The sequence below is a fragment of the Diplotaxodon limnothrissa genome, linkage group LG3, assembly GCF_057381915.1.
Source record: "Diplotaxodon limnothrissa isolate DT_005_m linkage group LG3, D_limnothrissa_male_GT1.1, whole genome shotgun sequence".
Lineage (NCBI taxonomy): Eukaryota > Metazoa > Chordata > Actinopteri > Cichliformes > Cichlidae > Diplotaxodon > Diplotaxodon limnothrissa.
In genome coordinates, this window is record NC_140598.1 from 9809377 (window position 1) to 9825549 (window position 16173).

The following is a 16173-nucleotide window of genomic DNA, read 5'->3' on the forward strand; positions in this document are numbered from 1 at the left end:
TGCTGTCCACTCCTGAACCACAGGCTGTGGTGATCCTGTGGGATGCTGGTGGGGGACACACAACAAGCTGACATGTGGTGCGTCTCCGATAAGGTCATAAAATATTCTTAAGGTCAAACAGCATTTCATAATCCCTCCCTTAAATAAGATGAGGACCTCCCTCGTTTCTTTTCCAAGCCCAGCACACAACGCTGATGTGTAACTGCTCCATTCCTTCGTCTCATCGTCTCATCGACATAATGACGGGACCTTCAGCAGCCAGCGCTTTTTAAAGCCACGAGGGGAAAAAGGTAACGCTGTTGAAATCACAGGCTGCTAACATGTCACTGCCATTGAGTAGAGTACAGCAAAATGTCCAAGAGACTGCATATAAGTGAAGGAAGAAAGAGGAGCTCAGAGTGATGAATCTGTGCACAGCTGAACATCATGCAGGACACAGCACGACCATGTTTTGTTGTCTGAAGCTCATCATCCTCCTTAAATGCACAGTTAGTAATAATTACAAGTTTTAATAAGTTTTATATGGAGCACGTATCCTGCTGTATTCAAGCTCAGTGCAGTCCTCAGATTTAAGGTGAATGTCAGCACAATAGCATGCACACATGAAGACAGATGTATGAAGCTAAAAAACACACAAGAACAAAAAGAGATGAAGAAGACGTGCAAGACAACAGCACAAGGTCCTCCAACAAAGATCACCACTTAAACATGTTCTTACCTGAACAGCTGGCACTTCCTTCCTTCTCCCTTCAACTGCCTCATTGAAAGAATCTGGCTCCTTTCTGGGTAACAAACTCCGCCCCCGAGAGACAAGTAGAGACGCCTTCCTCCTCTTGCAGCCAGAGTGGAAACACTCTGACAGCCAGTGTGTAGTAGTTTGTAATTACTGAACGAAAGCATAGATTAAAGGCTTCACAGGGCACTAATGGAAAGAAGTGCCTCTGGGTAATACATGACCTGGATAGTAGCTGCTGCTTACCTGCAGGGGGCAGCACCATGTTCCAGTTGTATAATATCATACATGCAAAGCCACACAACTCCAGCAGGAAAAGCAGCTGGTGTTTTGTTTCCAAGGATCACATAGCTGATGGATCCTCCTCTCCAGCACTTCCCAGGGAAGCTGAGGATCTGCTTGAAGTTTGAGCCCAGCTTTCAAGAGGCTGAGCTAATCTAGAGGCACCGTCCCAAACTTGATGCTGTAAAGGGATGTCAAACAAGACACCACGACAGCCAACAACCACCACTTCAGCCACTTAAGCAGTGAGGTGTAAACACTGAAGGGGAATGTGGGTCCATGTAGCAGTCCAGGTGTGCTCCCACAAGCTGGAGGCCTCTTCTGTTACAATGCAGTCCTGCCTTCTTACCATCATCAGGGGAGTAGAGACTGATGTTTGATCTGTAAGGTTATAGAGCTGTGTGAACTAATAAACTCTCTTCTAAAGCAGCCACATATTCATAAAGATGCTTTCATTGCATGTATTTCTGCATAAATGTATCAAGACTGATTAATGGAGAGTATGTGGGGTGAGTCACATGGCCATGGTTTCCAGTGCATCGGCCCAGTGGTTGGTTGTTCAGAGAGTGCAGCACTGTGCTTCATTAAACTCCATTTTCGAGGGGAAGTAGCATTCCTCGGGTTCACTAAGCTCTGACAGCTCCTGGGGTTCCTGCACACACTGTTACGCTGCCGGGTGGACTGTCTGCAGCAGCGCAGCAGAAGTGCTGATATCTGATATAAAGGTGGAAACAATGAAAGTGAGAATGGCTGGACGAACACGTTTGGAGGTTTCGGATGTGGCGCTGGGTTTCCTCCTGCTGTGCTCTGTAACGGGCTTGTTGTTGATGGATCAGCAGAGAAACGCCGAGGATGAGCAGGAGCTCGACAAAGCTATTCTGGAAATGCTGCATATCAACAAAGTGTCAGCAAGCCACCATGCTAAACCACATCCTTACATGAGGAAGGTTTACCAGAAGCTGGACTCGCTGGAGGTGCAGGATTTGGGGAAATCAGACGGGACGCTGGTGCAGGGGTTTCGGAGTGTCAGCGGTAAGGATTTCAAAGTCTTCCTTTAACACAGTAATCCTTTACATGTTGCTTTGACAATAACGATGTGATCAAAGACCGTGATCTGCAGTAAAGCAAGAAAACAGCAAGTTCCCCGTGTGTGGATGAGGAACTGGAGCATGGTGTCATGTAAGGGCTCATATGTTTCACTGGAGCACTTGCAGAGCGACTGTGGCCACAAACATGGCCGTGCAGGGCTTCAAGGTCCTGCACGTCCAGCTGACAGCACATGAACTGTAAGGGTTCTGCTGCCAATCACAGTGTCATGCTTGCAGTGCCTTGTAATTAATATTAATGAAACGCAGTCAGTCCCTTTCACACGTGCAAACCTCAAGTCAACATTAAAATGTTGCCTTCAAAAGCAGCTTAATTAGTTGGATATTGTAGCGTTTAAGAATAATCACAGATCCAATCCTGCAGTTTTAAGGTGGAATCTTTAGTTATCAACAGGTTAAAGCACCATTTGTGCCAAAGCAGCTAAAGTGAGAAACATGCACATTATTTCAGTCTGTTAATGTCACAGAGACAGTTCAGCGAATCAGCTGAAGTAGCATCATTCAGCACAGACACTGGAAAGTCCCACTGCTGCTCCACAGACCTGTAGCACAACAAACTGGTGCTATAGCTGTTTTTTGAATCCCCCCTTTGTCGTGCAGACTCACCACAGAGCTTCATGTATCCCTGTTTCATGAGTGGAGAGGAGCGTAGTGGCAGCCATGCTGTTCATATCCATGCGTGCTGCTGGAGGCCGCACAAAGCCTGCATAAAATAACTTTTTCCAGCAAACTGTTCTGTACCATCCTCCCCCTCCTCTTCATCCTCCTCACTCCACTAATAACAACAGTACAGCCCACTGCTCAGTATAGTTATGTGAACTCATCATCATCAGCGTGGCTACAGGACAGCTTTGTAGCTTTGGTCACTTTAAGTGTAGGCGTGAACATTAGCTTATAGCTGTGCTCCAGCTGAACACAGCTGCACATAGACAGGTAACATCTGGATCTGGAGCTGAAGTCCAACTGGGCCAAAACAGGAACAGAAATGTTTTAACAAACTACAATAATAAAGCGCATCAGCTCCTTGGCTGGTAACGAGCAGACGAGCGGATCTTTTATCATCTGCAGTGATTTTCGATGTCGATGTTTTTGATGCTATTTAGAGGACAAATAAAACTAAGCTGACACTTTGTAGTTCACAGCAACATCCCTGCGTTATCAGAACAGCTTGAACTTTGCTGTATTTCACTTAAGGTGTGTTTTAAATTTGCATCACTGACATGTGACATGAAGTAACCGCTGCATCTTCTTTCTGATGCAGCAACAAACGTCTTATGGTTCACGAGAAACCCTGACGTTGCATGTTTGGCCTTGAGTTTGGACTTCCTGTATGGTCCCTCTCGTCACTGTCATGTGCTCCCTCTGATAGTGTTTCCTTTAGTTTCTCTGCTTTCAAATGTCTTCACATGCAGACAGAACGATCTTCAGATGTTTCCACTGAAATCTGCTCATTGCTGCTGCTGTAAAGTTTCTCACCACCAAGAGAAAAAAGACGACATGCAGTGCTGACTCACCTGATCCACTGCTGATTTTTCTATTTTGTTTTAATTCTTCAAATGAATGAACCTTTGGTGCATATTTACAATCATCTTTGAAGAATACATTGGACTTCATTGATTCTGAGCCTTTACACGGGCGGAGCTGTGTGAGTCCTTCTAACACTCTGTATTTGATGCTTTGCAGGCCCGCAGGGATGGATCTGGTTCAACATCACCAGCTTGAGCCCCTTCATGATGGGTGCAGAGCTGGTACTGTTCAGGAAAGCCCTCCACCCTCAGCCGCTCAGCGTGTCTGTCACTCTGCACAGTGTCATTGCTTCACGAGGACGCCTGGACGAACGTCCCGTCCTGGAGGAGAGACAGCTGGCCCTGGACCAGCGGCCGCCGTCTGGCTACGACGTCTTCGATGTGTCTGCTGTGCTGACTGCGAAGCCCGTGGAGGCTCTGGGCTTCCAGCTGCGCTACACGGACGAGAGCGGGAGTCTGGTGCTCCATGAAGCCCTGACACAGAGTCTGTACTGTCTCCACAGAGGCTCTCTGAGCGAACCCTTACTGGTGCTCTACCAGGCACACCCTCGCTCGCTAACATCAGTCTAATGTAGGTGGAGCCGCCCACCTATGGCTTTAAAGCTACTTTACACGTCACAGACAGTCACATAGGAGCACGGCAGCACTGAGGCGGGAGCTCTGGAACATTTTGAGGTTAAATTGTGCTCAAAGATTTTTAGGTAACATTTGCATTTTGTTTTTGTAAGACTGCTTAATATTAATAATGCACATGTAATTATTCCCCAGGGAACAGCTCGTGTGCTGAGTCAGTATTAGGGAGCTGACACTGCTGCCTGCATCAGAGGATGATGTAAACATCAGCAGCGTCTGCAGGCGGCTCTGTTCTGTGTCAGCGGAGCTGCTACGTCAGCAGGTGGAGCTCTGTGGTGTAAAGCTGTTACTGTCTTCTTCATGTCAGCTGTCTTTACACTCGCACAGATCCTCTGCCGCTCACGCCTCACATGAAACGACTGTTCCTAAATGTTCTTCTGCCTATTACATCACTTCTATCCACTGTTGCTTTGCCCTTTAACCTCTCTTGAAAACTGAACTGAAATAAACCCTCAGCATAAAGAACGGACTGTGGCTGTGCTTGGTTTCTGCTGACTGTGGTTACCGTGATGGAAAACCAGTCAACATGTTAAAGGAACTAGTCAAAGGGAAAATGAGTTGGTGAGGAAACAATATGTGCACACATCCTTCCTGGATATACACAAAAGGAAATGAAACATTTTAAGGCTGACGACAGATCCTTGGAGAGATTTGAAACTCACTTTAACGGAACAGAAACAACACATAGGGAACAGAGAGAGATGTGCCAGCATTGTCCCGGCTCGTAGGAGGAGCTGTGTGGCTCCTCTGATGTGAGGAAGCTTCATTAATGGAGGTGGTAAATACACAGCGACAAACAGAACTCCCTTCATTGGCTTCCTGTTAAATCCAGAATTCAAAATCCTGCTCCTCACATACAAGGTCTTAAATAATCAGGCCCCATCTTATCTTAATGACCTTGTAGTACCATATCACCCTATTAGAGCACTTCACTCTCGCTCTGCAGGCCTACTTGTTGTTCCTAGAGTATTTAAAAGTAGAATGGGAGGCAGAGCCTTCAGTTTTCAGGCCCCTCTTCTGTGGAACCAGCTTCCAGTTTGGATTCAGGAGACAGACACTATCTCTACTTTCAAGATTAGGCTTCAAACTTTCCTTTTTGCTAAAGCATATAGTTAGGGCTGGACCAGGTGACCCTGAATCCTCCCTTAGTTATGCTGCAATAGATGTAGGCTGCCGGGGGATTCCCATGATGCATTGAGTTTTTCCTTTCCAGTCAGCTTTCTCACTCACTATGTATTAACAGACCTCTCTGCATTGAATCATATCTGTTATTAACCTCTGTCTCTCTTCCACAGCATATCTTTGCAACCAACCAATCACAGCAGATGGCCCCGCCCCTCCCTGAGCCTGGTTCTGCTGGAGGTTTCTTCCTGTTTAAAGGAAGTTTTTCCTTCCCGCTGTCGCCAAAATGCTTGTTCATAGGGGGTCATATGATTGTTGGGTTTTTCTCTGTATGTGTTATTGTAGGGTCTACTGTGCAATATGAAGCACCTTGAGATGACTGATGTTGTGATTTGGTGCTATATAAATAAAGTTGGATTGAACTGAATGTATCAATATGTGCTGGCATAAAGAACACGTGTATCAATGCCAGCATCGGATGATCCAATAACTTCACATGAATCTGAAAATCAACCAGAAACATGTTTTTATTTATTCACCAGCTGTTTTAACTGGACCACGCGGAACAGAGCGAGGCCCCGTGTTTCCTCCACAGACTCAGTGACTGTAGCAAAACATTCATTTAACTATGATTATAGTTTTGCTGCAGCGTATGAGCCGCTGTGGGCTCCTGGAGAGAAAGAAAGAAGCTGCAGCATTGAGATTTCTACTGTGTATGAATGTGTGTGTCGTTTCTCTCCAAACATGAATGTCATAAGCTTTGGTCTTGATCTGGTTCCGTGGGTCTGACACGACTGTGGGTGAAACGCTTCCTGTCCGCGCGCTTTAAGGCTTCTCCGTGTAATCCCGGGACAGTTTGCGCGTCTTCATTAAACACATTCAGGAGAATTTTCCAAACTAGTGTTTGATCTGGAACGATCGCTGCAATAACGACACGGAAGTACATCAGTGTTCCTTGGATCCTATTGGTAGACTGTCCTGCCTTTGTGTCGTTCTAACCAATCACCTCCGACTCTCCGTCGCACTGGCCCCGCCTCCTGCCGCCTTCGCTTGTCGGGAGCGGCGGAGATGCGCTGCACTTGTCCGGCGTAGATCAGGGCCGCTGTTTGTTTGCTATCCGTGTTTCCTCCGTGTTAGCGGGTCACATCCGTCCGTGTGCCAGGGCCTCTGTGCGGACCGGAAACCCACGGTGACATGCGTCCACGGAGCGCTGAACCTGTTCCCTCCCGCACGGCACGAACCCCGTGAAGCAGCAGCAGGCCGTGTCTCCTCCACCCACGATCATGTCGGGGAATCATTACAAAGGCCACGAAGTCAGCTGCTGCATCAAATACTTCATCTTTGGATTCAACATCCTGTTCTGGGTGAGCAGCTGTGCGTGGGTGACGTGTGTTATTATCAGTAACGGGGGAGGCATCGATCCCGTTACTGACACTTCAGACCACCACCCGTTGCCTACCGGTGGTGGTCAGAGGGCCCGGTGGCGCCAGTGTCCGGCAGCCTCGCCTCTGTCAGTGCGCCCCAGGGTGGCTGTGGCTACAATGTAGCTTACCATCACCAGTGTTTGAATGTGTGTGTGAATGTGTGTGTGAATGGATATGTAAAGCGCTTTGGGGTCTTTAGGGACTAGTAAGGCGCTATATAAATACAGACCATTTACCATTTACTCAGAGTAACGTGAGCGTTCCTGCTGCAGCTTAGTCCACAGCACAGCTAATCGGCTTTAATGACAGCTGAGGGCCTCCGTGTGATGCACACGCACACACACTGCTTATTGTTGCTGAGTGACACACGAGAAACGTCACGGGGGAAACCTTTAAATAACACTGAGTCAGTGACGTCATGTGATTGTGTTCGCGTGCATCTTCACCTTAATGAGATGTGGTCCGTGTCTTGCAGCTGCTGGGCATGGCCTTAGTGGGAATCGGACTGTGGGCGTGGAGTGAGAAGGTAAGAACACGTGAGAACAACGTCATTACACTGACTGAGACGTCAGCGTGTTCCAGTGTGACGGACGCGTGTGCGTGACTCCGTGAGCTGCTCACGAGCGTGGAAGCAGCACAGAAACCCACGCTCCTGTCCTGCAGCGTGGACAGCCAAGCATTTCAAAGCAAAGTCAGGTGACCTCCAATCCAAAACCTGATTCATTTAATGAGCCGTCAGTCATTTTCCACACGTGTGTTCGTGTTGTTTAGTGTACTTGACTTTCATGTGAACTTTACTAAAGTCAGAAATGTGACGCAGCTGAGGGCTCCGTGTTTCCCAGGGTCATGTGACAGCACTTCTGTTTGAACGTGGGAAGTGTTCACAGAACTGATAAACGAAGCACTGAAATAAGCAACTTTGGAAAGATGATGTCAAATGTTGGTTTTTGCTTCAAACACTTGTAACTGAAGCCAGATAACACACACCAATTAGTTAGACTGCAGGAATGTCTTAAAGACATAAAGACCTGGACGGCCGCTAACTTTCTGCTTCTTAATTCAGATCAAACTGAGGTTATTGTACTCGGCCCTGAAAAGCCTAGAAATATGGTATCTAAGCAGATTCTTACTCTGGATGGCATTACCTTGGCCTCCAGTAACACTGTGAGGAACCTTGGAGTCATTTTTGACCAGGACATGTCCTTCAGTGCACATATTAAACAAATATGTAAGACTGCTTTCTTCCATTTGTGCAACATCTCTAAAGTTAGAAATATCCTGTCTCAGAGTGACGCTGAAAAACTACTTCATGCATTTATTTGTGGCCCTGTTGACCAAACCGGCTCAGACTGAGTGCTGCGTCTGTCCTCTGCAGGGGGTCCTGTCCAACCTCTCATCTATCACAGACCTGGGGGGTCTGGACCCAGTCTGGCTCTTCATGGTGGTTGGGGGGGTTATGTTCATCCTGGGCTTTGCCGGATGCATCGGAGCGCTGCGGGAAAACACGTTTCTACTGAAGTTTGTATGTTCCAAATCGTTGTCACGCATCAACAAGCAGCAGGCTTCAGTGTGCTGAGCGTCTGCTTCTTCTGTCGTAGTTCTCGGTGTTCCTTGGAATCATCTTCTTCCTGGAGTTAACGACGGGAGTTCTGGCGTTTGTCTTCAAGGACTGGATTAAAGACCAGCTCAACCTGTTCATCAACAACAACATCCGGGCGTATCGGGACGACATCGACCTGCAGAACCTCATCGATTTCACTCAGGAATATGTAAGTACTGACGCGTGACAATGTTATTACACCATCATCATACATGATCATACTGGTATTGGTGTCGTTGTAACAGCGTCCGCGTCACGCCTGCATGCTAATACACGTGCCGTGTCCATGAAGCTGTAAAGCTGCGGTGCAGTCTATGTGCTGGACGGGTTCATTGTAGTGAAAGTTTGTATTTGACATGAACTGGATCATTTAAGGAGTAGTGTCCATTTTTAACGCGCGTCTTTCTACGTGTCCGTCCTCGGACCACCTTAAAGCGTGTGCTGATCGTGTGCAGTCCTATTAACAGGAGTGTTTGTGCCTGGCTGCAGTGGGAGTGCTGTGGTGCTTTCGGAGCAGACGACTGGAACCTGAACATCTATTTTAACTGCACTGATGGAAACCCCAGTCGGGAAAAGTGCGGCGTTCCCTTCTCCTGCTGCACCAAGGACCCAGCGGTACGACTTCCCCACACATCGTTGTTGATGTTGGCGTTTGTTTGTCACCGGTGTGGTCAGCTGACTCCACCTGCTCACGGCTAAACCCAGGATTGTTTCTTGCTTTCAGGAGGACGTGATCAACACTCAGTGTGGCTACGACATTCGAGCCAAACCAGTAAGTAACTGGTAAACCAGTGAGTAACTGGTAAACCAGTGCGGGGGCGCAGAGTTGGGTCATCGTAATGATTTATTGGCCTCACAACAACATATAGAAGGTATAATACTAAGATTTAAAACATGTCATATATGACCTCTGACCTCTTGTTCGAGGGCAGCAGATTGGATCATAATAAAACTAAATGTGTTTCAGACTTCCTGTCAGTGTGTGTGTACACGTGAAGGCTGTGATACATGCATGTAGCATGTGATTAACCAGCATCACATGCTCATCCATCAGCTCCATAACGCTGTTAAAGGCCCGTCTGTCACAGGTCAGGTCACGGCAGTCGTGACAAAAACACCACGTTTGTTAAACTTTTAGTAATCGAGGATACAAATGACGATCTCCGAGTATCAGAAGTCTGAACGTTGCAAAGAAAGAAGGAAACAGACTCGTTGTTACAGGTCATTTCTGTTCCTGTCACGACCAAAGCCCCGGGACATGAATATCTGAAATGACACATGTTTGTGTGCACGCAGGACTCCGAGCAGAAGGACTACATCAACGTTAAAGGCTGCGTGCCCCAGTTTGAGAAGTGGCTGCAGGACAACCTCACGCTGGTGGCGGGGATCTTCATCGGCGTTGCGCTGCTGCAGGTCGGTGCCGCGCACCTTCGGGTGTCGAGCGAACGCATCGTGCTCTCGGGTCCTTCGGGTGTCCAACTCTTCTTGTGTTTCATCCACAGATCTTTGGAATTTGTTTGGCTCAAAACTTAGTGAGCGACATCGAGGCCGTGCGGGCGAGCTGGTGAGAAAATGCTGCACACACACGTTTCACTGATTGGCAGCTCGAGCCACACCGACACGGGCTCTGTTATTAACTGATAGCCATACTTGATGTGAGAACAGACAGCTCTGCTCCCAGCAGCTGGTCCTTACAGCAGTCAGAGCGCCCTCTGCTGGATCCACTGTGCAACATCTGTACCAGTAAATGAAACGATTTGCAGACAGCTGCTGTGGCCAGTACGTGTCCACACATCCGTCAGTACTGGGAGACAGTTTTCCCCAGTTTTGGGACAAACTGTGTAAAATGTGAATAATAACAGAACACAACAATCTGCAAAGTCATAAATGTGACAGCAGAACAGCTTTATAAAGAACAAAGGTTCGTTTCATTTGATGGCAGCAGCACGTCTGAAAGAATTATAGTTCGTTATATCCAATCACTGTTATTGGGATCGTACTGGTTGCCATGACTGGTTTGTTAAATGCACTGATGGAGAGCGTCTCTTTTTGCTGTGTAAAGTACTCTCAGGTCTTAACATTTCATTGAACAATAACCAACCATAATGACATTTGTCTGTAAACATCGTGTGACCGTACAGATGTTTGATGGCTCTGTGTTTTCCAGCCTCAGTAGAAATGCAAACGTACCTCTGGGAGGTGTTAAACACTCGCACAGCTAGGCGACCTCATGGAGGGTTCACGCTGCGCTTTGATTGGTGTTGCTGTTTGAAAGAGTGGAGGTCAGAGGTCAGACTCACTGAGCAGGGTACTGAAGTGGACTGCTGTTCTCAGGACTTTGTGAATCTTCAGTGAGTCAGATAAATGTGGCTGCACTTCCAAACAGGACTTCGACACACTGGGTGCAAAACGCCCTTTTTCACAGTCGGTTCACTTTGCAGCAAATGATCATCAAAAACATTCGTAAATCGTTTAAATGTTCTGCAGTAAGAGCTGTCGTATTAGTGAGTGTAACAGTCAGCAAACATCAGCACAGCTTAAGGCTGCAGTGTGAACTAAAGAGCAACATTTCTTCATTGCAATGCTCCATAATAAACCTGCATCCACACAAACACTCCTGTCTGCTGGGACTCGTGTTTGTTTTCATAGCTGTTGTAACGTCACAGTTTTATCCTGCAGCTCTGACGCATGAATCAAGCGTAACATTCAGTTTGCTGTTTAGGGACAAGGCTTATTGAGCTCCATCATCACACTCATTCTTCCTCCTCCATGCTTCATCAGGGTGCCCCCCCCTCTCTACATGCGCCGACTCCCACCGTACTCCAGCAAGAAAGCGTCGGCTTACTACTCGTGAGACACTCGCACACACCGCATGTGTGTTTGTCACCGGTGGGTGTGATGGATCCATGTGGAGACTTCTCTTGAGCTTTGCTGTGTGATCTGTGTGCTGTTTAAGGTGCAGCTGTGGGGTAGTCATGTGACCCTAACAGTGTTGTGTGGAAGCAAGAATGTGCCACAAACTCATCATTTTTCATTATTATTATTATTTAAAAATAAATGTGAATATATAACAAATACATTTTATTTAAAAAATTCTAAAAAATAAATTATTAAATTAATAATTCTTTAATTACAATTAATGAATTCAGTTTCGTATTAACACCTAACTACTACTAATTACTACAAGCTGGCAGTAGAAGAACCCCCACCAGCAGCTAGCATATTAAAGCTTTGTTAGCACTTGAACACGTACGTCTGTCCCACCATCCACACGCTGTATTTCAAACCAAAGCCTGGCTCTTTGCTCTCCATGCAGCATGTCCTGTTGTTTTAGTGTAGCGGTGTTAGCTAGCTGTAGTTAGCAACACGTTAGCGACTGTCGCAGCAGACCATCTGTCCTGGTTTTAAAGTGCCACAGTTAGAAATGAAATGCTGATATGATTTTGATCACACACATAACGACGCCATGATGAACAGAAACACAGGAATCCACGTGCCCAAGAAGCTGAAAAAACAATGCAGGAACTAGCTAACAGCTAGCATGTTTGGCTACAGTGGCACAGTCACAGCTCACTTTCTCCAAACGTGGCTCCTGTTGTGCTAAACTGCACAGAAGCCCTGTAGCTGCATCTGAATGCTACCAAAGCATGCTAATATTAGGCTTGCCTTCACTGTGGTCAGTGTTGTACCCACAACATTCAGCAAACCTGAGGTCAAAGGTCAAACTACACTAATGTATTTACTACTTACTGTGCTGGTAGCACAGCAGCTGACGTTTAATCAGAGTATAGCATCACGTCAGTACTGCTTGCTGTCTGCTAGCATAGTCTGCAGTAGCAGGCAGGTAGAGGACTGTACGTCCATAAACCATCAGCAGGACCAGTATTTGCTTCTTTATGCAACGAGGAACAGGATGACCTCTAACTGGCCACTGTGTAATGGCTCTGACCAAACAACAGACTTCATGGGGCGGCCTCCAGTGGACTCTGATTGGCCTTTGCCATAGAATACCAGAACTGGCAGGTCCACCAGTGGGGCCCTGTGCTTTTCATAGATTCACCCTGAGCAATGTGAAAGACACGAAAAGGGTCTGGAGAGGCCGTGGAAATGTTATGCTGCCTGTGACGTCCTTAATATGATGGAAAAGAGTTCAAACCCACAGAAACAGAAGAAAAAAGATGAAATAACGATCAACAATAGTCCAGGAAAATTAATAAAAACGTTTGTTTGCAGCAGAAACAGCTGTTTGACCTGCAGGAACAAAGCAGGCTGTCAGGGTTAGGGTCCAGCACAATGCAGGGCCTTCAACATAAGCACTAAGATGTTCAGACCAATGCTGAAATGAACCGTAAGCCCATGTAATGTCTAAGTGCAGGCGTTTTATTGTTGTGCTGTGAGCAGTCGATGTAAACGCATCATTTCAGGTAAAACAGATCAGAGGTTACATCAGGTACAGGTGCAACTCAAACATGTGGAGCAAACATGCTGTTCATGTTTGACTGGACCCTGTTTGTCAGCGTCCAGTTAAACTCATAAGGATCAGTTGTCTGTTACTGAACAACATCGTCATTCAGGAGTCTAACAGTACTGAGTGAAGTGATGCTACTGTACATCAGAGATGCAGTCATGGTCAGCGGTCAGAGTTGGGGCACTTTGCTTTCGAAGCCGTAACCTGTGATTGTTGCAAAGTCTTCCCTGACCCTGCAGAAGATCCTTGGTGGTGTCACCCTAAGCCTCAGCCTTCTGTCACCGCAGCAGGCTTGTTAGTGACGCACCGAGTCGTACAGTTACTAAACGCCTCTTTCTGTCTTTTCCTTTCCAGCTTCTTTACCTAATGCAGCGTTTAAGGTAAACACTTAAACTCAACCAAACTTACACGGTGATATAAAAGCAGATGTGACCTGTAATATGTTTTGTCCTTCTTCCCCATGATCAGCTCCAGCACGTCGGGGAGATCAGACCCGATCACGGCACCATCCCTTACTGAACCAGCACCTTTGTTCCAAGGCACTAATATGTGAAATGACTTGTATATAAACACTGTGAGTAACTACTGTACAAAGAAGGAGAGCACCGTTAGCATTCGCAGCGCTCCAGGTTTGATAGCTACATCTAGAGTAGAAGTTTTGATAATGTTTTTGATATTAGATATTTTTCACTGTAGTCATTACGGGCCATCGTTAGGACTGCGGCTCGTGCTCCTCACACTCAACCACTCGCTTCCTGTACCTTTGCATTAGTTGCGCTTGACTGCAGCACCGTAGGGAGGAATCTGTTTGTAAGTGGATATCTTTGCATGCTGCACTGACAGCAGCTAAACATGCTGTAAATACACAGTACGAATGAAAGAAGGGATCACTTCAATGACTTCCTTCTCTACTGAAGAAGGGAAGTGTTTGAGGATGTTGCTGCCACGTTCATCACCACCTTGTAGCTCTGCAAGCACTGGAGTGGATCGCTAAACTCCTCCCACTGCCCTACCCCTCGCTCCGGTGTGACACCTCAGTATTCTTTAATCGGCTCGTTTCAGATTGAAATCAGTTTTAGTGAAGACGTCCACCTTAGAGCTCGTTGAGACTGACCTGGAACTTGAAAAACAGAAACCGTTCTTCTGTTTAAAGAGGATTTATTATTTGTTCTTATCTTCTTGGATCATTTTAAAGGCAGCAGCTGTAGCTTCTCTCAGTGCTGCTTGGCTCAAAGGGAACCAGTTCCCATGGACTCGTGAGAAAATACCCAACTTCACAGTATTTCTAGAACAGCGGTCTCCACCCTTTTTTGCACCACGGACCGGTTTATGTCCGACAATATTTTCACGGACCGGCCTTTAAGGTGTCGCGGATAAATACAACAAAATAAAACCAGTACTGGTACCAAAAAAGATCAGATTTATTCATAACACACGGAAAAAGACCCAGGGAAACTGAGTTAGCGAAGAAACTGATTAAAATAATAGCACTGGCTGACAGTCGGGCTGGCCTCCACCCTCTCGTCTATAAAGCTGTGGCTCCTAACATGGCTGCAGCCCAAACCTCCACTTTTCAGCTTTAGATTTCAAAACTGTGACACCACTTTGTTCTTGTCTGTTTGATATCATCTGTGGAAACTACAGACAAATTATTTAGAAAATGTTAGTACATTTCAGTTTGCATCACAAACACAGAGTTCAGCTGATCTGAGGCTCCAGCTGGGCTCAAAGACAAAGCTACACGTGACTCCGCCCAAAACAAATCCTGATACTGTTGCTCAGTAAAGTCACAGCTTTGGATACAAAGACAAGAAAATGATTCTAAAAACGACCTGTTCAGTTACAGTAACTAATGATGAAGGACAGAGACGTTTGAAGAAAGTAGTTTGTGTTGTTGGACAGTTACTCGCTCCGTCACATGTGAATAAACGAGTCATTATTACACTTGTGCTGTTTTCAGGTGTCACTCTGATTATACTCGTTGGTTTGTTGTGTCCTTACATAACGTCACGCGCCGTCTCGTTCCACATCTTTACTTAAACACTGAGTGAAGTTTGGTGAAAATGATCATCCTCAATGCTTCATACCCAGCGTTTTTCACTTGAATCAGGGGTGTCCAACTCCAGGCCTCGAGGGCCGGTGTCCTGCAGGTGTTAGATCTCACCCTGGGTCGACACACCTGAATCACATGATTAGATCACCAGGCCTCTGGAGAACTTCAGGACATGTAGAGGAGGTCATTTAGCCATTTAAATCAGCTGTGTTGGATCAATATAACATCTAAAACCTGCAGGACACCGGCCTTCGAGGCCTGGAGTTCGACACCTGTCACTTGAATGAAAACAGACGTCGTTCACCAAACGAGCTCATGTGCTCCGTGTTTCCTTTGGTGATTTAAAGTGATTTGATTGGCTCACAGCATGTACTTGTATTAATGTGCTAACTACCTTGTTTTCCTTGTCACGGCGGTTATCAAGTGTTCCCCGGAGCTCCACAGAGTTCTTTTCTACTCACAAAGGGATCAGTAATGTTTTTGATAATAACTATTTTACAGTGAACTTGGTTTTCTAACTCTACACCTGTCAGTACTACTGAATCTGCAGCGACACGTTTGGAGGTGGTGACGATGCCTCGGCGATCTCAGAACACGCCATAGACACTGGACTGTAACCGCCTCCTTTCATGTCTTTGTCTCAAACTGCTTTTAATATTAATAAAGGTGATGACATTACTGATCATTGTGCGTCTGAGTTGTTCATATTTATGGTTAGTAAATATGTTTATGAACTGCACTTCCCATGAGTCAGTGTGCCGACTGTCACTGCTGATATTGCAGAGACGTGTTCGTGAAGCAGAGCCATGCTCCAGCCTAATGAGTCAAAGCCTTGATTCTCTGAGCAGAGCACTACGGTGAGCATGAAGAACACTTAGGTCCTGAGACTGTCAGCAGAAGAACCAGAGGTCATGGTCGAGACGAGGCTGGAGGAGCTTTAGAACAAGTCACAGATGTTCCTGAACTCTGAAGATGTTTCTTCTGCAAAGAAGACTGTAGTTCCTCTGTAGCTCTGTAACAGTGTTTAGGCTACAGGGAACTACAGCTGTGCCACGTGTCCACAGCAGAAGTGTCATGATGACGAGCAAAGACTGTGACTCTCACTTTGTATCAGTGGCTCCTGTTCTCCAGCCTTTCATTCAAGTGTAACTGAATTAACGCCATGATGTGTATTATTACACATGTATGTGTGAGGAGGCGAGCGCCACGGGGACAGGCCACGCGAG

At 46.5% G+C, this 16173-nt stretch overlaps 2 protein-coding genes across 5 annotated transcripts; both read left to right on the forward strand.

The window, feature by feature from the left end:
* Positions 1-1749: 1749 nt before the first annotated feature.
* Positions 1750-4217, forward strand: LOC146634387 (uncharacterized). The gene is made up of 2 exons (XM_085377733.1): positions 1750-2047; positions 3805-4217. Exons 1-2 carry the CDS (start codon positions 1750-1752, stop codon positions 4215-4217), a joined length of 711 nt encoding a protein of 236 aa, XP_085233859.1.
* A 2228-nt stretch (positions 4218-6445) lies between these two features.
* On the forward strand, positions 6446-15622 carry tspan5a (tetraspanin 5a). 4 transcript variants are annotated; one of them, XM_085377690.1, is made up of 11 exons: positions 6446-6766; positions 7302-7352; positions 8202-8348; positions 8425-8595; positions 8916-9041; positions 9151-9198; positions 9723-9839; positions 9929-9990; positions 11208-11315; positions 13249-13274; positions 13363-15622. In XM_085377690.1, exons 1-9 carry the CDS (start codon positions 6686-6688, stop codon positions 11278-11280), a joined length of 876 nt encoding a protein of 291 aa, XP_085233816.1. In that variant the 5' UTR covers positions 6446-6685; the 3' UTR covers positions 11281-11315; positions 13249-13274; positions 13363-15622. The 4 variants fall into 4 exon arrangements, with proteins under 4 accessions (XP_085233816.1, XP_085233809.1, XP_085233831.1 ...); XM_085377683.1 differs by having other exon boundaries at positions 11208-11276; XM_085377705.1 differs by lacking the exon at positions 11208-11315.
* Positions 15623-16173: the final 551 nt, after the last annotated feature.

What these genes read in the sequence shown, in the direction of transcription:
- LOC146634387 (XM_085377733.1), top strand. Translation starts at nt 1,750, where the DNA reads ATGAAAGTGAGAATGGCTGGACGAACACGTTTGGAGGTTTCGGATGTG. An exon ending in GGGGTTTCGGAGTGTCAGCG is followed by an intron (nt 2,048 to 3,804) that starts GTAAGGATTTCA and finishes GATGCTTTGCAG; the next exon opens with GCCCGCAGGGATGGATCTGG.
- tspan5a (XM_085377683.1), top strand. Translation starts at nt 6,686, where the DNA reads ATGTCGGGGAATCATTACAAAGGCCACGAAGTCAGCTGCTGCATCAAA. An exon ending in GATTCAACATCCTGTTCTGG is followed by an intron (nt 6,767 to 7,301) that starts GTGAGCAGCTGT and finishes CGTGTCTTGCAG; the next exon opens with CTGCTGGGCATGGCCTTAGT. An exon ending in TGTGGGCGTGGAGTGAGAAG is followed by an intron (nt 7,353 to 8,201) that starts GTAAGAACACGT and finishes TGTCCTCTGCAG; the next exon opens with GGGGTCCTGTCCAACCTCTC.